Source organism: Molothrus aeneus, chromosome 19 (assembly GCF_037042795.1).
Source record: "Molothrus aeneus isolate 106 chromosome 19, BPBGC_Maene_1.0, whole genome shotgun sequence".
Classification (NCBI taxonomy): domain Eukaryota; kingdom Metazoa; phylum Chordata; class Aves; order Passeriformes; family Icteridae; genus Molothrus; species Molothrus aeneus.
This window is the reverse complement of record NC_089664.1, coordinates 8661639-8680034: the sequence shown is the minus strand read 5'-3', so window position 1 is coordinate 8680034 and position 18396 is coordinate 8661639. Positions and strand designations below refer to the sequence as shown.

At 51.8% G+C, this 18396-nt stretch overlaps 1 protein-coding gene across 3 annotated transcripts in view; it reads right to left on the bottom strand.

Annotated features, from left to right (window-relative positions):
* Positions 1–1020: 1020 nt before the first annotated feature.
* OLFM1 (olfactomedin 1) overlaps positions 1021–18396 on the bottom strand; it is a 35945-nt gene continuing 18569 nt past the window's right edge. For all 3 annotated transcript variants that reach the window (XM_066563096.1, XM_066563097.1, XM_066563095.1), the window contains 4 exons: positions 16054–16209; positions 13474–13693; positions 6667–6773; positions 1021–2834 (listed from right to left, as the gene is read on the bottom strand). In XM_066563096.1, coding sequence (XP_066419193.1) covers positions 2160–2834; positions 6667–6773; positions 13474–13693; positions 16054–16209 — 1158 coding nt within the window. In that variant the 3' untranslated portion in view covers positions 1021–2159. The remainder of the gene's footprint in view (positions 2835–6666; positions 6774–13473; positions 13694–16053; positions 16210–18396) is intronic.

The window sequence follows — 18396 nt, the reverse complement described above, 5'->3', positions numbered from 1 at the left end:
GCTCCTTCCCAGGGCCCTGAACCATCCATCTGCTGAGCCCAAAGGCTGAGCCTCACTGGGCCACTTGGCTGGAAAATTGGCATTCCTGGTGGTGCTAAACGTGGCCAATCTGTGGGGGAAGAGGCAAGGAAGAGCTAAAGGCACCCCAGCGAGCTCTTTGCAGCTTGCACAGGGACCATGCCCCAGCTGCCCTCGAGATCCAGCTCAGGATCACCCTGGATGGGTGGGGAAGGTGCTGGCCCTTCACCTGGAGCTGGCTGGAGTGGGAATTGCTAAATATTGTTGTTCTGGAGGTGCAGGGGAGAGATGGGACCCCACATCTCACAGCAGAGAGAGATGGGACCCCAAATACCACAGAGAGAGAAATGGGACCTCAAATATCACACCAGAGAGAGATGGGACCCCAGATCTTACAGAGAGAGAGATGGGACCCCAAATCTCACAGCAAAGAGAGATGAGACCCCAAATCTCACACCAGAGGGAGAAGAGCATCCTGTACCCCATGAGGGCTCTGCTTTGGCAGAACCAGGAGGGCTGAGTGTGACAGTGACAGTCGCTCTTTAGAACAAGGTAAAAAAAGGAGATTTTTACCTGTAGCAGACTCAGGGTGGGGAGCACTCCAAGAAGCCAAGAAGGAGTGGGATCCAGTTGCTCTCAGGGGTCCCAAGCAGTGTCTGCAGCTCCAATAAAGGTGGCAGATGATGAGATTTCCTCCTGTTGTGGCACCAACACCAGACACCGTCAGTCCCTGAGGGGGTGGCCGGACCCTGCCCACAGCAGGAGCAGCCAGAGGATTTTATGTCCTTGAAGCAGTGCCTGCTCCAGATGAAAATGGGAAGGGAATCCCTACAGAGCAGAGAGCCAACCCTCCACTCTCCAGCTCCCAGCCCCAGCTACACATCAGGAAATATTCCCTGGAAGGAAACTCAGGATGGCTGCTCAGCATTTACCCCCAAAAATTCCAGTTCTCCCTCCCCTGCACTGGCTCACTCGCACAGAGAAGACACCAAACAAAGCAGGGAAGTCTCCTAATAGTTTTATTGTTCCTTAGATAACTGTGGATAGTACAAATTTTTCCTCTTAAAAAAAAAATTAATTACCTTCACACTTCCATAAACAAAGCTTCCTATGGGAATCTGCTGCCACAGAATCTCCACGGAAGCGATTTCCAACCACCATAATGCTATGTAGATAGATAACAGTAAGAGAATATTCCTGTAATTATCAACATGAAATTGGTTACCTGTGTATAAGGGTGAACACTGACCTTTTTTTTTTTTTTGCCTTTTTAGAAACGAAAAAACCATCATTTATTAAATCCAAACTACATCATTGCATTTACAACATTCATTGCATAAACTGGACATACAAAGTTTTGCCACCTCTGGTAAATAACAGACATACATTATACAATATAGTTGCTGAATACATAAGTTCAAACAATATGGGTACAACAACTTGTTCATAATACATACTTAAACCATCGTGTTTAATAAGTTACTAAGACACAGATCCATGAGCTACTTCGGGTCTCAGCACAGTTAATCTAAGTGACAAGAACACAGTTGAGAGAGACAGTAGCTGCAATGGAAGGCAAAGAAAACTAACCTGTGGTAGGTCTTGTTGAGACAGCCAGAGCTCCTCACGGGTCAGCTTCTCCTGCTTTTCCTTTCCACACATCCATCACAGCTGCCCGTGACGCCGGGGGAATGTCCATGCAAGCCACACACGGAGGAGAGCGAGGCTCCCGAGGGTGAACTTCCAACAGTCATTGCCTTACTGCTTCAGGATGTTCTCTAGGTTTGCTATCAGAACAGAAACAAAACAAAACCCCAAACTGAAGTGGTTCTCTGAGTGCAGTTCCAGCTGCAAGTACACGGTTACTCGTGAGTCTATAACACAGGGCCAGACTTCTAGAAATGTAGAGGTAATGCTGATCTGTCAGGCTTACGCTGAATAATCCTCCATGATGTTGGTCTTAATTTTGGCAGCTGTTTATATGTTTACTTATTTAAAGTATGTTCCCTTAATAGCATTTTTTTAAATTAGTTTCTCCCTTTTTTTTCCTTTTTATCATTATTTTTTTTTTTTTAATTTTCACTTTAATTTATTTATTTATTCTTCCCTCCCCCCAAACCCAGTTTCCAACCAAGGCCGGGCTACAACTCGTCGGAGCGGATGACGTGGAAGAGGGTGACGTTGTACAGGATTTGATGCCCGTTGTTCCAGGCGTAGAGAGCCCGATCCTTGGGGTTGTAGTCCAACATGGAGATGTGGGAGTACTTGTTCTGGAAGGGGATGTCGATGTACTCGTAGGTGGAGGCGTTGGTCTGGTAGGCGTAGTGCACCTTGGTGCCTCCCGAGTAGCCGTTGGTGACGTAGAGCGTGCCGCAGATGATGAAGGCCTCGCCGGCGCTGCGTTTCGGGTAGCTGGTGTTCCAGGTCTGCAGGCTCTGCAGGGTGTTGGGGTCCAACTTGCTGATGACGATGTTGCCGGCGTTCTGGTTGGTGGCGTAGACGGCCCAGAGCCCGTTCTCGTCCACCATGAGGTCGATGTCGGAGTGGCCGCCCCAGGCGTAGTGGTACATGTTGTTGTAGCCGGCGTAGTCCAGGCTGCGCGTCTTGAGGATGGTCTCCGTCTTCAAGTCGAACCTGATGATGATGTGGCTTTGGTATTTGTTGAAGTAGATGGAGCCGTTGTAGACCACCTGGCCCGTGCCCGACCAGGGGTGGGGCAGGCGGTGGGAGGTGAAGTTGTCGGTGTTCATGAAGTCCGCCATGGATTTGTACTCGCGGACGAAGCGGTTGTTGTGGTAGCTGTCCATGTACCAAACCTGCACGAGGGAAACGCAGGGGGTTAAGGAGAGTATTGGAATAACACCAATATTGCTGGATGGGACGTGCCTGAGCTTGTCTGGCCCTTGCTGCTTGACCAAATAGTGGCACTGTGGTGTTTCACCCCACAGACACTTTTGGCCAGCTGGGTGTGTGGTGTTTCACCCCACAGACACTTTTGGCCAGCTGGGTGTGTGGTGTTTCACCCCACAGACACCTTTGGCTGGCTGGGTGTGTGGTGTTTCACCCCACAGACACTTTTGGCTGCCTGGGTGTGTGGTGTTTCACCCCACAGACACTTTTGGCTGCCTGGGTGTGTGGTGTTTCACCCCACAGACACTTTTGGCTGCCTGGGTGTGTGGTGTTTCACCCCACAGACACTTTTGCCTGGCTGGGTGTGTGGTGTTTCACCCCACAGACACTTTTGGCTGCCTGGGTGCTGCAGCTGGCACGTGGGGACAAGTCCAGGCCTGCAGGAGCTCTGGTGGTGCTGGGATGGAGCTTCCCCCCATAACAGGGGCTGCTCCTCAGGTTTCCCTCTGTGGAGAAGCTTTCAGGCCATGGTGAAGGAAAGGAGTCGGTTCTGATGGAGGCTTTGGATCCAGAGCTTTATTCTGGCCCTCAGGCCTCTGAGTGCAGCACCAGCTCCAACAGAACTCCCTGAGCCCGTGGCTGCTGCTCCTTTGAACCCCGGGGAGAGGGGCAGGGAAGGAACACTGGGGACCACAAACCACGTATGGGGAGGGGGAAGTCTCAAGGGACAAAGGACACCTGGATGGCCCAATGTCCCTCCAGGGGTGTAAGGCATCTTTTGAATTCTGCCAATCACTCGAGGCCCTTCTGGAATGCCAGGATTGACAGACAGTGCTGGGAGGGGAAAGGAGAGGTGACTGACACACCTGGCAGGGAATTATCAGGGAGGAACCCGGGGCATCTGAGGCAAACCATGACATCGCACCGCAGCAGAGAGAAATCCACAGCCAGGAGTCGTGGAATCGTCATGAAATGGTTTGGAATGGAGATTAGAACTCAGCCCTGCCAAGGACGCTTTCCACCAGAGCAGGCTGCTCCAAATCTGGCCTTGAATCCAGCCAACATCTGTCACCTACATCCAGAAATAACCCCAATTTCTGGAGCCCCAAATCAGTCATGAAATCAACCCAATAGCAAAGCTTTCCCTGGGGGATAACCTGATATCTCCTTGGCTTAAGCGCTCCCCTGGGAACGCTGGTGGCTGGCACCACCCTCCCTTCCTGAGGGCAATTAGCAGCTTTTCCCTGGCTAAACCCAGCATTTTCAGTGCTGCTGCTGCTGCTTTTGCTTCCCGCGGTAACACTCAGTAAATTACAGCAGCTGCTGTGCACAGCTCCATTAATTTGGAATGCGGGAGCGAGGGATGCAATCACTCATTGTCAGGCAAATTCAGGCAAAAAGTCCATATTGGTTTAAAAATCATACACTTCTGCATCAAAAGCTTAAAGCGAGGCTGCTGAAATATAAGAGACAAAGACATCTAAATCTTGCTCTGGGTAGATTGGGGAGAGATTTTAGATCATCATTTAAGTGCCAGTTCACTGGGGACACTGTCTAGACTCCTTAAAAAAAAAAAAAAAAGCTTTTGTTATATGAAACCAATTCTGAGGCAAATGACCAAGCTGTGCAGTTAATATCCACAAGAAATATCCAGCCAGCCACTGACATTCTGGATGCAGTTGCTGCCTGAAAATGAGAGAGCTGCTTTCTGTAAGAGCCATTTAGGAAGGAGAAAAGGTAAATTTAGGAAGGAGAAAAGGTAAATTTAGCAAGAGGGAAGCCTTTAAGGCTGCAGATTTGGGTGATGTCGTGCAGATTTCTTCTGCAAACCCCTTGCAAAATCTGACAGCTCTGTGTCTGGAGTGTGATCATCAGTCTTTGAGAAGGGCAGCCCAACATTTGGCTGCTGCCTTTGGGAAGTCAGCTGGGGTCTCCAAAAACTTTGGAGGGAATTTCAGCCTTCTGTCATTGCCTCCCTGGAAAGCTGCAGAGGTGGGGAATGCACATGTGGCAAATGGCTCTGACCCTCAGCCCCAAACCTTGCTGGGCTTGGGGGTGGCTGCAAAAGCACCAGAGAACAGCCAGAGCTGGAAATGAAACTTCAGCTGAACCAGATTGGGAAATTATAGGGGAAAAAAATATCTAAAACGTAACTCTCTCTTTGCTGCTTCCATTTCATTATCTGGTATTAAAAATTCAACATGCAAATGTGTTGTTGTGCTCAGTTTTTAAAGCTCAGCAGAGCCCTGTGTCACCATGCAGGGGCTGCAGGACCCAAGAGCATTCCAAGCCCTGGAAAAGCAGGGATTGATGGATGAACAATGTCCCATCACAGCAGCTGGCTCTGAGCAACCTCCTCCTGCCCCCACACAGCCATCCCAGCTCTCAGCATCCACCTGCTGCTCCCACAGCACTCACAAATCTCCCCCAGCTGTGTCCCATGGTTTCGTGACACGAACAAATGATCACAGGAACACCAAGCCCCTCGTGGGGCTTGGGGACAGGAGCTGGGGATGATAAACTGCCCATCCCATGCTCACCTTCCCACTCTGCTGAGCAGCCAGTGGAGTTCACTTAATGGTGTGTTCCTAATAAAATTCCCAGCAGGTTTTATATATTAAATACACAGAGAGGCCTGGGAAGCTCCAGCTCCGGTTTGCAGCCTGCTTGTACAACAAAAATACGCTGCAGAAAAAGGCATGGCTAAAAAAAAATACCAAAAAATAGCGGTTTGAGACAAAACCCTCTGAAGACATGGGAAGATCTTCAGCATCTGAACCACCAGCTTCAGCTGAAAATTGTTTTAGTGCCAAGGGAAGCAGAAAGCACAGCCTGAAGGGGACAATTCTGTCCCCTCTCTTGAGCAAAATGGGGGTGAAACCTTCCCATCTCACCTCTAAGCAGGGTTTTATTTGGGCTGGAGGGGAAATTTTGCTTAATAACTGTAAAATATGGAGGTGTTGAATTGGGGAACTAGTGCCAACCAGTTGGCTGCTGGAGGGAAAGGGCCTGACAACTCAAGTCACCTTCAAAGAAACCACCCAGGGGTGACTTCTCCAGAGCATCCCTTGTCCTCTCACAGCTACAGAGCTGATGCCAGGGCACAGATCCCAAAATAGGTGCCCTGATCCCGCCCTTGCTGGTGCCTTTATCCTTTGAAGGATGCTGCATGAAGGAGGGAATTACAGGCAGCCAAGCTTTCTGCTTCTTGTTTTGTTTTGCTGCCTGCAAATCCTCGGCAAACACTCGAGATATTTTCCATTCCATCAGTCACGGGGAGCTGGGATTGATTTTCAGCCAGTTATTGGCCTCCTACCTCCTTGGGATCAAAATTGAATGGTCTGAATGGAAAAAAATAAAACTCCAAAACAAAGCAAAACAAATCTCTCTCTCTGGCTGCAGTCAGTTAATTCCTCACAGCAATGAAGGTGGAGGATGGAGGGCAAATGCAGGCAGATGACATTATCAGAGGTGCTGGCAGCAGAAGAGCAGCAGGGACCAGGACCACGGGTCCCTCTGCTCAGCCCCAGCTCCCTCCTGGCTGCCAAACACAGATTAGAAACCCAACACTTGCTTTTTTCGCCACATAGACCTCATGGTGACAATTCTGAGCCCATGGAGTTTCAGCCAGGAAAGGGAGCAGTGCAGGGGCTGCTCAACTTCTCCTCATCCTCCCTCCCTGGGGGATGCTCAGCCCCTCCTGCTGCCAGCAGAGCCCGGTGGGATGGATGAGGACATTCCCAGAGGTGAATATTCACTGTCCTCAGGCACACGGGTGATGCTGTCACACACTCTTACCTTGTTCTCTCCCTCAGGAGCCAGAGGATCCGTCATCCACGATCCAAAGCGGGACCCCGAGGTTTTAATTGTGATCGGGTCACTTATTCCCGTCAGCTTCCCACAGGCTGGAAAAGAGGGGAAGGCTGGTGAGCACCACGACAGCCCCCGAGGGGCACCGGCACCACCCCACCCGCTCCTCTGTGCCCTGCTAAGCTCGGTTTAATCACAGGGAATCGGCTCAGGAACAAGTGTCGGATGCTTTTGTTTGCTTCACACCTCTTAATGACAATTGCCCTTCTGGCTGTCCCCGAGAAAAGGAGCTGCGAGTGGCCCGGAATGGAGAATGAGAGCAGCAGGCAGGGGCAGGGAGGAGCTGCTCTGATCCAGATGAAAAGGCAGCCGTGGCTATTCCAGCCCTGCTGGAAACCTGCGATTGGTACGGGTTATGTGGAGGAGAGAAAAGAGGAAGGTGGAAAATGGCCCTCGATATAAATCTCCTCCCTGCAGGGATCATTTACCAGCTGCTTTCCCTCGTGTTGCACACTCAGGAGGATCCACACACGCACTGGTGGATCCTCCAGGCAGCTCTGGGACAGCAACCCCAGCTTGCCCCTCGTTGCATCTCATGTTGCACACTGAGGAGGATCACACACACTCAGGAGGATCACACACACTCAGGAGGATCACACACACACACTCAGGAGGATCACACACACTCAATAGGATCACACACACACTCAGGAGGATCACACACACACTCAGGAGGATCACACACACACTCAGAGGATCACACACACTGAGGAGGATCACACACACTCAGGAGGATCACACACACACTCAGGAGGATCACACACACACTGAGGAGGATCACATACATTCAGGAGGATCACACACATTCAATAGGATCACACACACACTCAGGAGGATCACACACACTCAGGAAGATCACACACACACTGAGGAGGATCACATACATTCAGGAGGATCACACACATTCAATAGGATCACACACACACTCAGGAGGATCACACACACTCAGGAAGATCACACACACACTGAGGAGGATCACACACATTCAGGAGGATCACACACACTCAGGAGGATCATACACACACTGAGGAGGATCACACACACACTCAGGAGGATCACACACACACACTCAGGAGGATCACACACACTCAGGAGGATCACACACACACTCAGGAAGATCACACACACACACAGGAGGATCACACACACACTCAGAGGATCACACACACACTGAGGAGGATCACACACACACACTCAGGAGGATCACACACACACTCAGGAGGATCACACACTGGTGGATCTCCAGCCAGCTCTGGGACAGGAGCCCCAGCACAGCAGGATGAAGGTGGGAGCATCCTGAGGGTCCTGCCCAGCTCAGCCTCACCAGCACAGGGATCACAGGGCACTGTGAGCCAGGTCTGGGGCACACCCAGGAGCTCCAAATCTGCTGAATTCAGGGAGCCAGTTCAGCTCCTTGCTGGGTTTCCAAGCCCTAAATATGAGGGGAAGCAGCAGCACCTCTGCTCCTGCTCATTTCCCAGTCCTGGCTCTGTCCCAGCCCTCTCTGTGGCTGTCCATGGATCTGGAATGCTGCAGCCCCAGCATGGAAGGTGCAGCCACATCCCAGCTCCTTTTCCCAACAATATCCCCAAGTTTCAGCAGAGCTGCCACTCTGCTTCCCTGCCCCACCAAAATTTAACGTGAGTGCAGTGAGGAGGGACAGGGGAGGAGGGGGAGATGCCTCGGGAGGGACTGGGCTGCTGGGGGATGTCCTGTTGGGCAAGGAGAGCACATTTAAAACCCCAGAGCTCATTTAAAACCCCAGAGCCCATTTAAAACCCAGCCAGAGCCCATTTAAAACCCCATCCAGGGCAGAGGCAGTGGGGCACAGCCAGCACCTGGAGTTCAGGAGGTGTTTCCTGAGCTCTCCTTTTGGACGTGGGGTGGAGAAGCTGCCCTGGGTGCTGTGCTGGGGCTGCACTGCAGGCAGTGCCTGCTCAGCAGGACCCAGGGCTGGGCTGCAGGTGGGAGCCCCTGCAGGTGCTGCTGGAACACAGGGAGAGCTCTGCCAGCTCAGGACAAGGTCATCCTGCTCCAAATTAAAACCCTAGGATGGTTTGTTGTTAAGGACCATTAAAGGTTGTTTAGTCCAGCCCCTTGCAATGAGCAGGGACGTCTTCAACCAGATCAGGTTGCTGTCCAACCTGACCTTCGTGGAATCACAGAATTTACACCCTGAGCACCTCCAGAACTCTGCAATCCCTCTCAGCTGCCTCTCTCCTTGGCCTGTTCTCACCTGCATTGTAATTCCTGATCAGACACACGCACCTGCCTCAGCCAAAGGGATCCCCTTAGCCCAGGGCAGAGAACAGAGGGAGAAATTCCTGATGTGCACCAAGGGCACCAGCAGTGTCCCCACAGCCTCCAGACCCAGGCAGATCAAGAGAGGTGCCCCCAAAAAGCAGAGCTTTGCTGAGACACGAGGCACAGGAATTTGCCCTCCTACCTGCTGCACTCCAAACCTCTCAGCTCAGAGGGAGAGCAAAGAGATGCAATGGGTTAAAAAAAACAAATTTTAATGTCTTGCAAGGGTCCAGCCTTCCCCTAATCCCAGATCTGCCTTCCATTATCACAGCCCTACGTTGCTGTCACTTTATCTCCTCCTCCCATTTCCCTGGAGAGGAGCGTGCTGTAAAAGCTCATTGATTAAAAAACAAAACAAAACAAAACAAAACACCAGTTAAAAAAAAGCAGCAGCAGCTGATAAAGGTAAACCAGTGTTGTTTGCGACATCTCCTACACATTGTTTAGCTAGAGGCACACACAGCCCAGCTCCTCAGCAATGCAGGAGGGCTCTTCTCTCTCCTGCTGTAAACCCATCCCAGGCTGCTGGGGGGAATTCAACACGGATTTTGAAGATCCTGAGTGAGCGTTGCCACCCAGGCACAGACAGCTCCAGCCCCTGGGATCCTCACCCACCTGAGGAGATGCACAGCACACCTGCAATATCAGCAGCTGAGCCTTCTGCAGAGCCCCCCCCTGTCAGATGGGGTTCTATGGGAATTCCAGGTCACTCAGGGACAGCTGTGCCACAGAAAAGCTCATCCTGCTGCTCACCCAGGGGTCCAGGACAGGGAAACCTGTGAGGAGCAGATTTAGGGCCTCACAGAGGAGCTGCTTTCGCTCCTCTTCACCCAGAGCTATTCAGCTCCTTTCTCCTGGCCACAAATCAGCCTTTCCCCAAGTGTCCCTCTGTCCTGCCATGAGATGCATCCCCGCTTCAGCTGCACAAGGAATTTTCCAGCAGGAGTGGGTGGGACCAGCCCTCCCTTCCTCCCAGGGTGCCACCACCTCCTCTCCAGCTCTGGATGCTGCCCACAAGTCCTGCCTGGCAGCTCCCAGCAGCTCCTCCACCAACGCACAGGCACCAGCTCCTTCTGGGCTTGTGGTTCTGCTGCTACAGCCAGGATCCTGCTCCATCTTCCCAGGAAGCCAAGGATTGATCCCAATCCCAATCCCAATCCCAATCCCAATCCCAGTCACAGCCCTCCAGGCAGGGATGGGGCTGTGGCAGCTCAGCTGGGCTTGGATCTTGCCTCTGTTGCCTGGTTGGGACCACCCCATCCCAAATCGTCAGGGATGGCTCCATCCCCATCCCAAAATTGTCAGGGATGGCTCCATCCCATCCCAAAATTGTCAGGGATGGCTCCATCCCATCCCAAAATTGTCAGGGATGGCTCCATCCCATCCCATCCCAAAATTGTCAGGGATGGCTCCATCCCATCCCAAACCATCAGGGATGGCTCCATCCCCATCCCAAACCATCAGGGACGGCTCCATCCCCATCCCAAAACCATCAGGGATGGCTCCATCCCCATCCCAAACCATCAGGCTCCATCCCCATCCCAAACCATCAGGGATGGCTCCATCTCCATCTCCATCCCAAACCATCAGGGATGGCTCCATCTCCATCCCAAAACCATCAGAGATGGCTCCATGCCCATCCCTGCACCAGGATTTTCCCCAAGGAACCCTTGCCCTGCCTGAGTTAAATTACCCCTAGATCCAAGGAGTGCCAAGCCCTGCACCTCCTCTTAGGAACATTAATGCAAAGGCTAAAATCCCTGTGTAAATAGGGATCTTTAGGAGTGTAAACAGAAACACAGATTGAAGCTGCCATTATTGATTTTTTCCCCCCCTCCACACACATGCCAGGGTCAGGAAGTGTTTTCACTATTGATCCATCAATAATGCTTAGGAAACCCAAAATGCAAAACAGGACCTTGGCTAAGGAAAAGGCCCTGCCAAGGCTCAGAGCTCCCTGGGAGAGGTGAACTGGGTGTGAGTGTGGCACATCCCTCCCCTCCCCTTGGCCTGTGCTTGTTGCAGCAGCTCCCTGACCCTGTTTGGGGCACACAAACTCCAGGGGAGCAGCAGAAAAACCTTTCTCCCAGCTAAAACCTTCTCCTTGAGACATCAGCGAGCCCAACGGAGCAGAAAACCTGCGGCAAAGTGAAATCCTCGGCAATCAGGGCCTCATTGTGTGGCAGCAAAGCATTTGTAAGGCTGTTATCTGAATTTAACTCAATTAGCAACCATTTCCAGTGGTTTACACACCAGAGAGATAAACAGCATTGGAAATTCAATCCGTGCTCTTTCTTTTAAGTGACCAAATAAATCAGCTTCCTGAGTGAGCAGCAAATCCTCTGGGATGAGCCTCTGGGAGGCACAGAACCCATCTCTGTGAGCAGCCAGGGCTGCTGCAAAAGAGCTGCCCTGACCCCAGAGAGAGAGCAAGGGCAGGAAGAAGCCAAAAAGCCCAGCTAAAGACTCAAAAAGATTTTTAGAAACTGCCAAAAGTTCCTAGACAAGGTTACCTGCAAGAGCTCAGCATCCCTACCTGCCTCCTTCTTACCTGGGCTGCTGGTCCCAGCTGGACCTGAGTGTGAAGGGATGGGATGTGCAGAAAGGGTTAATGGTCCAAGAGCAGATTCTAATTTTTTGGAGCCCTGAATGGTTTGGGAGCTACTCCTTAAAGCCTGCCTAGGGTCAGTGGGAGGATTGTCCCAGCTTCCCTGGCTGGAATGGCTTTGTTGAAAGAACTGTCCCCAAGGCTGAAGTCTCAAATCCCTGCCCCTGCTGCTGCTTCCTCTCCCTGTGACCCACAGCTCCTCCTCATCTTCAGGGGATGGGCTGAAGGCTCTGGGTGCAGCAAGGGGACCCCTCCTTGGGCATCTTCTCCTCTGCCTTCAGCAGGGCAGGGATGAGAGGATCCATCCGCCAGGAGGTCTCTGTGTGCCCTTGGTCCACCCCACCCTCCTGGGCCTGTTCTCCTTTCTTATCTTTCCTTCTTATCTGTTCATCCTTCCTTATCTTCCCACTGCACCGTGCCCACCTGACAAAGCTCCAGGAATTGGGGACTCCATGTCCCCATGAGGCTTTCAGGGGGAAGTTCAAGAGGGTGAGGGCAAGGTGAGAGTTTCCCTCCTTGCCCAACCCTGCTGCCCTCCCTGTGGCCATCACAGGGAAAGGGGCAGAAAGCCCCAGCCTGTCCTGCTCTCAAACCAAGCCTGGGCCACCAGCACTCATTAATTAATGAGAAATTAAACTCTGATCTCTCTTGGCCAGGGGGTTTTTACCTGTCCCAAGGGTACCTCGGTGCCTGACTTGTTCAAATACTCTGAGCATCCACGTTTAAATGGGAATTTTACTCTCTGGGTGAGATGGAACCTGCAAGGGACGTCCAAGGAACCAGAGAATGGAAATGCAGAGGGAATGGAGGGGAGGTGGCTGCTCACAGTGTGGAGGCATCTAGAAACAAGCAAAATCAACCCCAGCAGCAGAGCCAAGAGAGAAACAAAGTGTTACCTTGCCAAGGATATCAAGTGCTCAGAAGAGATCTGATCTTCCGTGAAGTTACCTGAGAGTGTAATTTCGTATGTGCTACCAAAATAGACTGCAGAGCAGTTAATGTGTTTGGATTATCTAAATGGCGTGGCAAGAAAGTCAATAATAGAAGGAGAAATTAAATCAAGTCAGAGCTGGCCCAACAAATGGTGCAGAGAGTCCTTGCAGCTGTGGGAGGCAGTGCCCTTTCCTCCTTCCCCCTGCGTTTGGGGCCACGCGTTGGGTTTGGTGGCAGCTGAGACTCCCCACAACAGCCCCAGGAGTTTCAGTCAATTCCAACCCTCTGGATGAGGTCGAGTCCCTGGTGGTTTAGCAGCAGCCTGGTGGAAATGGCTCCCTGCTCCCTCAGGGGATGGGAGAGGGAGGATTCACATCCCGCGCAGGGGCAGGACCACACCGCGGCCCAGCTCCTCATGCTCTGCTCCGGGGGGATTGGCAAGATGCAAAAACAAAGAAAAGAAACCGAGGGAAACCGAGGCACAGCCCCACACCCCCCACCACGAGCAGAGCCCTTTGCTGACGGACCAGGTCCAGGGATGCAGAAGCAAAAGGGGTGCAAGTGTTGGCTTTGCATAAGCGTGAGCTGCCACTTATGCAAGCGCCGCCCACACGCCCGCTCCGCTCCGCGGGGAGAGGAGAGGAGAGGAGCATCCTGAAGCGCTCACACCACGAGCAGCATTGCTCCTGCCAGTAATCCTGGGCAGGACTACTCCCAGGAGGAATGTTCCTGGTGGCATAACCCTTGGCAGGATGGCCCCTGGCTGCGTGGAGCTCATCCCTCGCGGCCGGGCACGGCACCAGATGTCCAGCGGGGCATCTCTGCCTCCGGCCGGGATGCGTGCGTTGGCGCCGGTGGCCTTGGAGCCACCGTGGTGGTTCTGAGCCTACCTAATTTTTGCATGCATGCACGAAGCCTTTCTTCAAGATTTGACACTCTGTTCTGAAGCTCTTCGTAGTCATAGGCGCCAATCTCCTCCTGGAGTTCGTTTAGAACTGACGTCAGATTCTGGACCTCCTCTTTAAACTGCAATACCAATTTGGCATCGGCTTTGTACTCTTCCAACACTGGTATCAAAGGCCTAAGTTCCTCCATTTTCGCTTTTATTGCCTGCAAGGTTAAAATAAGCTCGGTTCAGTGCTATGCGTGCAAAAATCTGCAACACTCTGCCTTGACCTGGGTGCTTCCTATGGGAGCGAAATGTTCACATTTCCCACAATTATTAGCATTAAAATTAGCTCAATTATTATTTTTGGTCCGAATGATGTCTTGGCAAGAACATATTAAACAGGCTGCAGAACACCAAAATATTTGGGAAAGGCCTTTATTTGTCATTTTTAGAATGCAACATCTTAGGGTTACATGCTTCAGATCACATACACAAAGAGTTGTTGTTTTTTTTTTTTCTTTTTTTTCTTTCCAAAAAATAAAAGAAAATAAGATATATATGCATTGACAAGGGTTTCAAACTATTCATGAAATGCATCTACAATTGCATGCAAAGGAAGATCTCGGTTGTGTGGTTCAAGGTTCCTTAGTGAGATATGGTGCTAATTTGGAAAATAATCAAAAAAAAATCAATGCATGGTGCAAAATGCTCTGTGGCCCTCTTTTCATGGTTACATGGGAGTGAACTGCTTCTTCAGTCACTGCAGCATTGAAAAAACTTGCTTTTTAGTTAGCCCTGTAAGCAAGAAAATGAAATACTGTTGAGGATCTAGCTCACTAACCTGCCTTATATAGATAGCCATTCATAGACAAATACTCTTACGGCACTAAAGAGAGAAAAAAAACCAACACAAGAGCTCCAAAGCACTCACAGTTTAATGCTGGCATTAGCAGGAACAAAATGCTGTGCCTGTTCTTTCAAATGCTGCTTTGGCAGCAAATTAGACAAAAAATTCCTCACTGGTTTCAAGCACGGAACAGAAAAACAAAATTCATTATCAGATGGATTTTGCAGAAATGAATTTTTTTTTCTTTTTTAATTTTTTTTTTTTTGCTTTTTTGCTTATTTAAAGGCTCAGAATGCAGCATTTTGTTGCAGATGCTTTGCTCCAGCAGCTAATGAGTAGACATTAATATGCATGCACCTACCCGTTAATGAAGCTGTGTTAGAACACCCAAAGTCCCTGGTGCTGCTCAAATTACAGTGGCCAAGCTCCCAGCACCCAGGGCTGTGACATCTGCCTGTGTCCTGAAGCTTTTTGGGGCTGAACAGGATCAGGAATTCCTCCTCAGCCTCCTTCCCATCCATCCCCTCCTATTTAAGCCAAGAGGATTTTTCCCTCCCGGGCTTCGCACGTGGGGAATGTTTTAAATTTTATTTCATTTCAAGTTCCCTGGGCAATGGGGAAGGTTGAACTCATCAGAGTGGTGGAGGGGGGGAAAACAATAATAACTGAAATAAAGAAATAATTAAATAAAAGAAACTCATGCTCAAGTCTTTCCATCCAGACTGCAGAGCTAAATTTAGGGTCCTGCAGTAACTGGAGATGGGGAGCGGAGGAGGTGGAGTTGGTGAAAAGTTTTAAGAACCATCTTCCCAGCTTTTTATGAGATAATCATGGTATTTCAGTATTTAGCATTAAAAAAAAATCTGCTTTAAAATACCAGCCAGCTGCCTGCAAATGAGGGTGGGAATCAGCTGGGTGGCTGATCAGAAAAGTCCCCAAATTCCACCAGAAATCTTTTCCATTCGATTTTTTATATCTATTAACCCGCAGCACGGCTAAAATTTAAAATTCCAGTATTGCTCAGAACATCTTTTTTGGCAATTTCATTCATCCTCAAGCAACTTCCTGAGGGTCTGGCCACTGCTCCCAGTGCCAGCTGCATTCCAGAGGCTGCAGCTCCTCTCCCCCTCTGCCCAGCACCAGGACACCACACAAAACCCATCAGAAGGTGCTGCCTCTGCTGCCAACACCCCAAATTGGCCAAAATCCTGGAGATGTGCAGGTTGCCAGCCTGAGGACAGCTGTAATAATTGTATTTTGGGTTTTTTTTTTTCAGGGGGGGTGATGTTTGATTGATAAACTCCTTTCTCCAGCCACCCCCAGGGGAGATGGGGTTTGGTGACTGCCCGCTGTGGTTTGCCACGTGCTGCAGGAATGCAAAGGGAGCCCCAGTTCTTGGGGTTTTTTCCCAAGAAATGGGTGCTGGGCATGGCATGGAGAAGCTGCCTGGCCACAGAGGGGAGCCCACCTCACCCAGAGCTGGGGTGATTCCCTGCAGACCCCCCTGATGGAATCACCCTGCACCGCCCTGTTTCGGGCACCCAGGTGGGTGTGGGAGCACTGAGATTTGTGCTTTTGCCCTAAAACAAGACGCAGGGCTGAGGGTGTGAGGCCACAGCCTGGATCTGGCTGTGCTTTGGGCAGGAAGGACCCCACAGCTGGGCTCCCCTGATGGGAGCCAGGGCCACAATCCCCTGGGCACAGCTCCCGTAGCAGTTTGGAAATCAGACCTACCTTAAACTGCCTTGCCAGGTGCTGCTTGTGGCTTTCTTCCACTTGCTTAAATTTGGATTCCAGTCCCCTCATCTGGTTTTCCATCTTCTCCACATACTGTAGGTCTCTCTGAGTCCTCCTGTCCAACACCTCTATCGACTGGGACATGTTTTGCACCTGCCAAACGAGAAGGGACTCATTAAAAAGTGCTGCCAGCAGCGAGGCAGCCCCCCTTGCATCCCAAGGCTGACCTTTCCCACAAGCTCAGCACAGCTAAAGGGCAATCAGCCCATGCATTATTTACTGCCTCATCAACAGCAGCTCCCAGCTTACCACCCCGTGCTCTAAAACACAGCAAAACTGCTTTCATAAATGATTTTTTTTTTCTTTCTGCAGAGAAGGATTCAGCAATCTGACATGGAAATGAGGGGTGTAGTTGAGGTTAAACTCAGGCTGGCCTCTCTGACAGGCACCTGCTGTGGCACGGGGTGAGCTCAGAGGTGACAGCAGCACACCTGGCTGGGGGGAAAAGCTCCAGCCCAGGTGCACATTTCCATCCCCTGGTGAGCACAAACCAGCAGAACTTCATGATCCACCCAGCCTGCTCCAGCAGCACCTGCCACATCCAACCCAGGGGCAGGGAGGGCATCCTGGGGCCGGGGAGCACCGGGCATGGTTGGCACCCCTGTGGGAGCCGAGCGGTGCCGCATTCCCGCCCGGAGCCCATCTGGCCCCGCCAGGGAATGATGCAAGGAGCCTGGCTGGGCTGGCGGTGACAAAACGAGCTGGAGGTGTGAGGAGGGGAGGGGAACGCCAGCGAGGCTGACCTGATTTTGAAGGTTGGCTGCCATCTGATTTATTAAGATATTCCCTCCTGTTTTCCAGGCTGGGAGAGGTGGAACGGGTCTGACGTCAGCTCCTATTTAGCACCAAGCCGTATTTAAGGGCTCTGCAGCGGGGCCGGACGTGTCTGTCCCACGGTGGGGACGTGACAGGGCTCAGCCCACGGGTGCTGCTCCTGCCACCGCCACGTCACCCCAGCCGTGCCACCACCACCATGACGTCTGTGGGTAAAGTGAATCAGGCACCCAGCCTGCTGCTGCTGCTGCTGCTGCTGCGTCAGGGCCTTGCTCCTGAGCCAGCCTGATCCCAGCCTGATCCCAGCCTGTCTCCATCCTGTTCCTATCCTGATTCCATCCTGCTCCCAGCCCGCTCCCAGCCTGATCCCATCATGCTCCCATCCTGCTTCCAGCCTGTTTCCATCCTGTTCCTATTCTGATTCCATCCTGCTCCCAGCCCACTCCCATCCTGCTCTCGGCCTGCTCCCAGTCCACTCCCATCCTGATCCCATCCTGTTCCTATCCTGCTTCCATCCTGCTCCCAGCCCGATCCCATCATGCTCCCATCCTGCTTCCAGCCTGATTCCATCCTGATCCTATCCTGCTCCCATCCTGATTCCATCCTGCTCCCAGTCCGCTCCCATCCTGATTCCATCCTGCTCCCAATCCACTCCCATCCTGATCCTATCCTGCTCCCATCCTGCTCCAGCCTGATTCCATCCTGCTCCCAGCCCACTCCCATCCTGATCCCATCCTTCTCCCATCCTGCTCGGCTGTGGGTGGATGGATGGATCTGCTCCCCGGATGGATGGGTGCCACATCCGCTCCTGTCTGCATCCTCACTGCAGCCAAGCTGGGGTGGGGAGGGAAGGAGTGGTGAAAATCCCACATTTCCTCTGGCAAATCCCACTGCGGTGGGCTGGGACTTACCTGGAGTGGCAGAGTGAGGGCACGGCAGGACAGCACAGGGCAAATGCCAAGGGTGCCCCTCCAGCTTGGAAAAACCATCACAGTGCCCGTTGCTCATGCAGGATGACACTGAAACTATTGCAGGGGTCTATTAAAAATGTATGGATGAGCTGCATGGCAAAGGCCAACAGGCTTTGGAGTGTTCTGTACAACTGCTCCGGGGGCCAGAGTGTTCCTCAGCAAAGGTGAAGCTATTTGTGGTCTCTGAGGCTCAGAGATGAAGCAGCAGCAGCACCCTGACCTCCCCAGGAGCTGCTCAGGGAGGTGTGAGGAGCAGGGAAGTGCAGAACAAGGTTCGGAGGAGAAAAGAGCAAAGCTGAGCTCAGCCAGAGCCTGGTCAGCTCTCATTAAGCTGTGCCTACCGAAGGGAATGTCAGCTCTCAGCGGGTGTTAATTCACCTGGGCTGCATGTGGAGGGGTTTGAAGACCTCTCTGTGCCCTGAGGCAGGAGAAGAGGAGCCTTAGACAAGCATGGCTGGGCTGCCAAGCTACTTTTATTCCAGTCATCCAGCCTGTCCTTCGAGCTGAGCAGCAGAATTGTTCCAAGGAGCAGAGA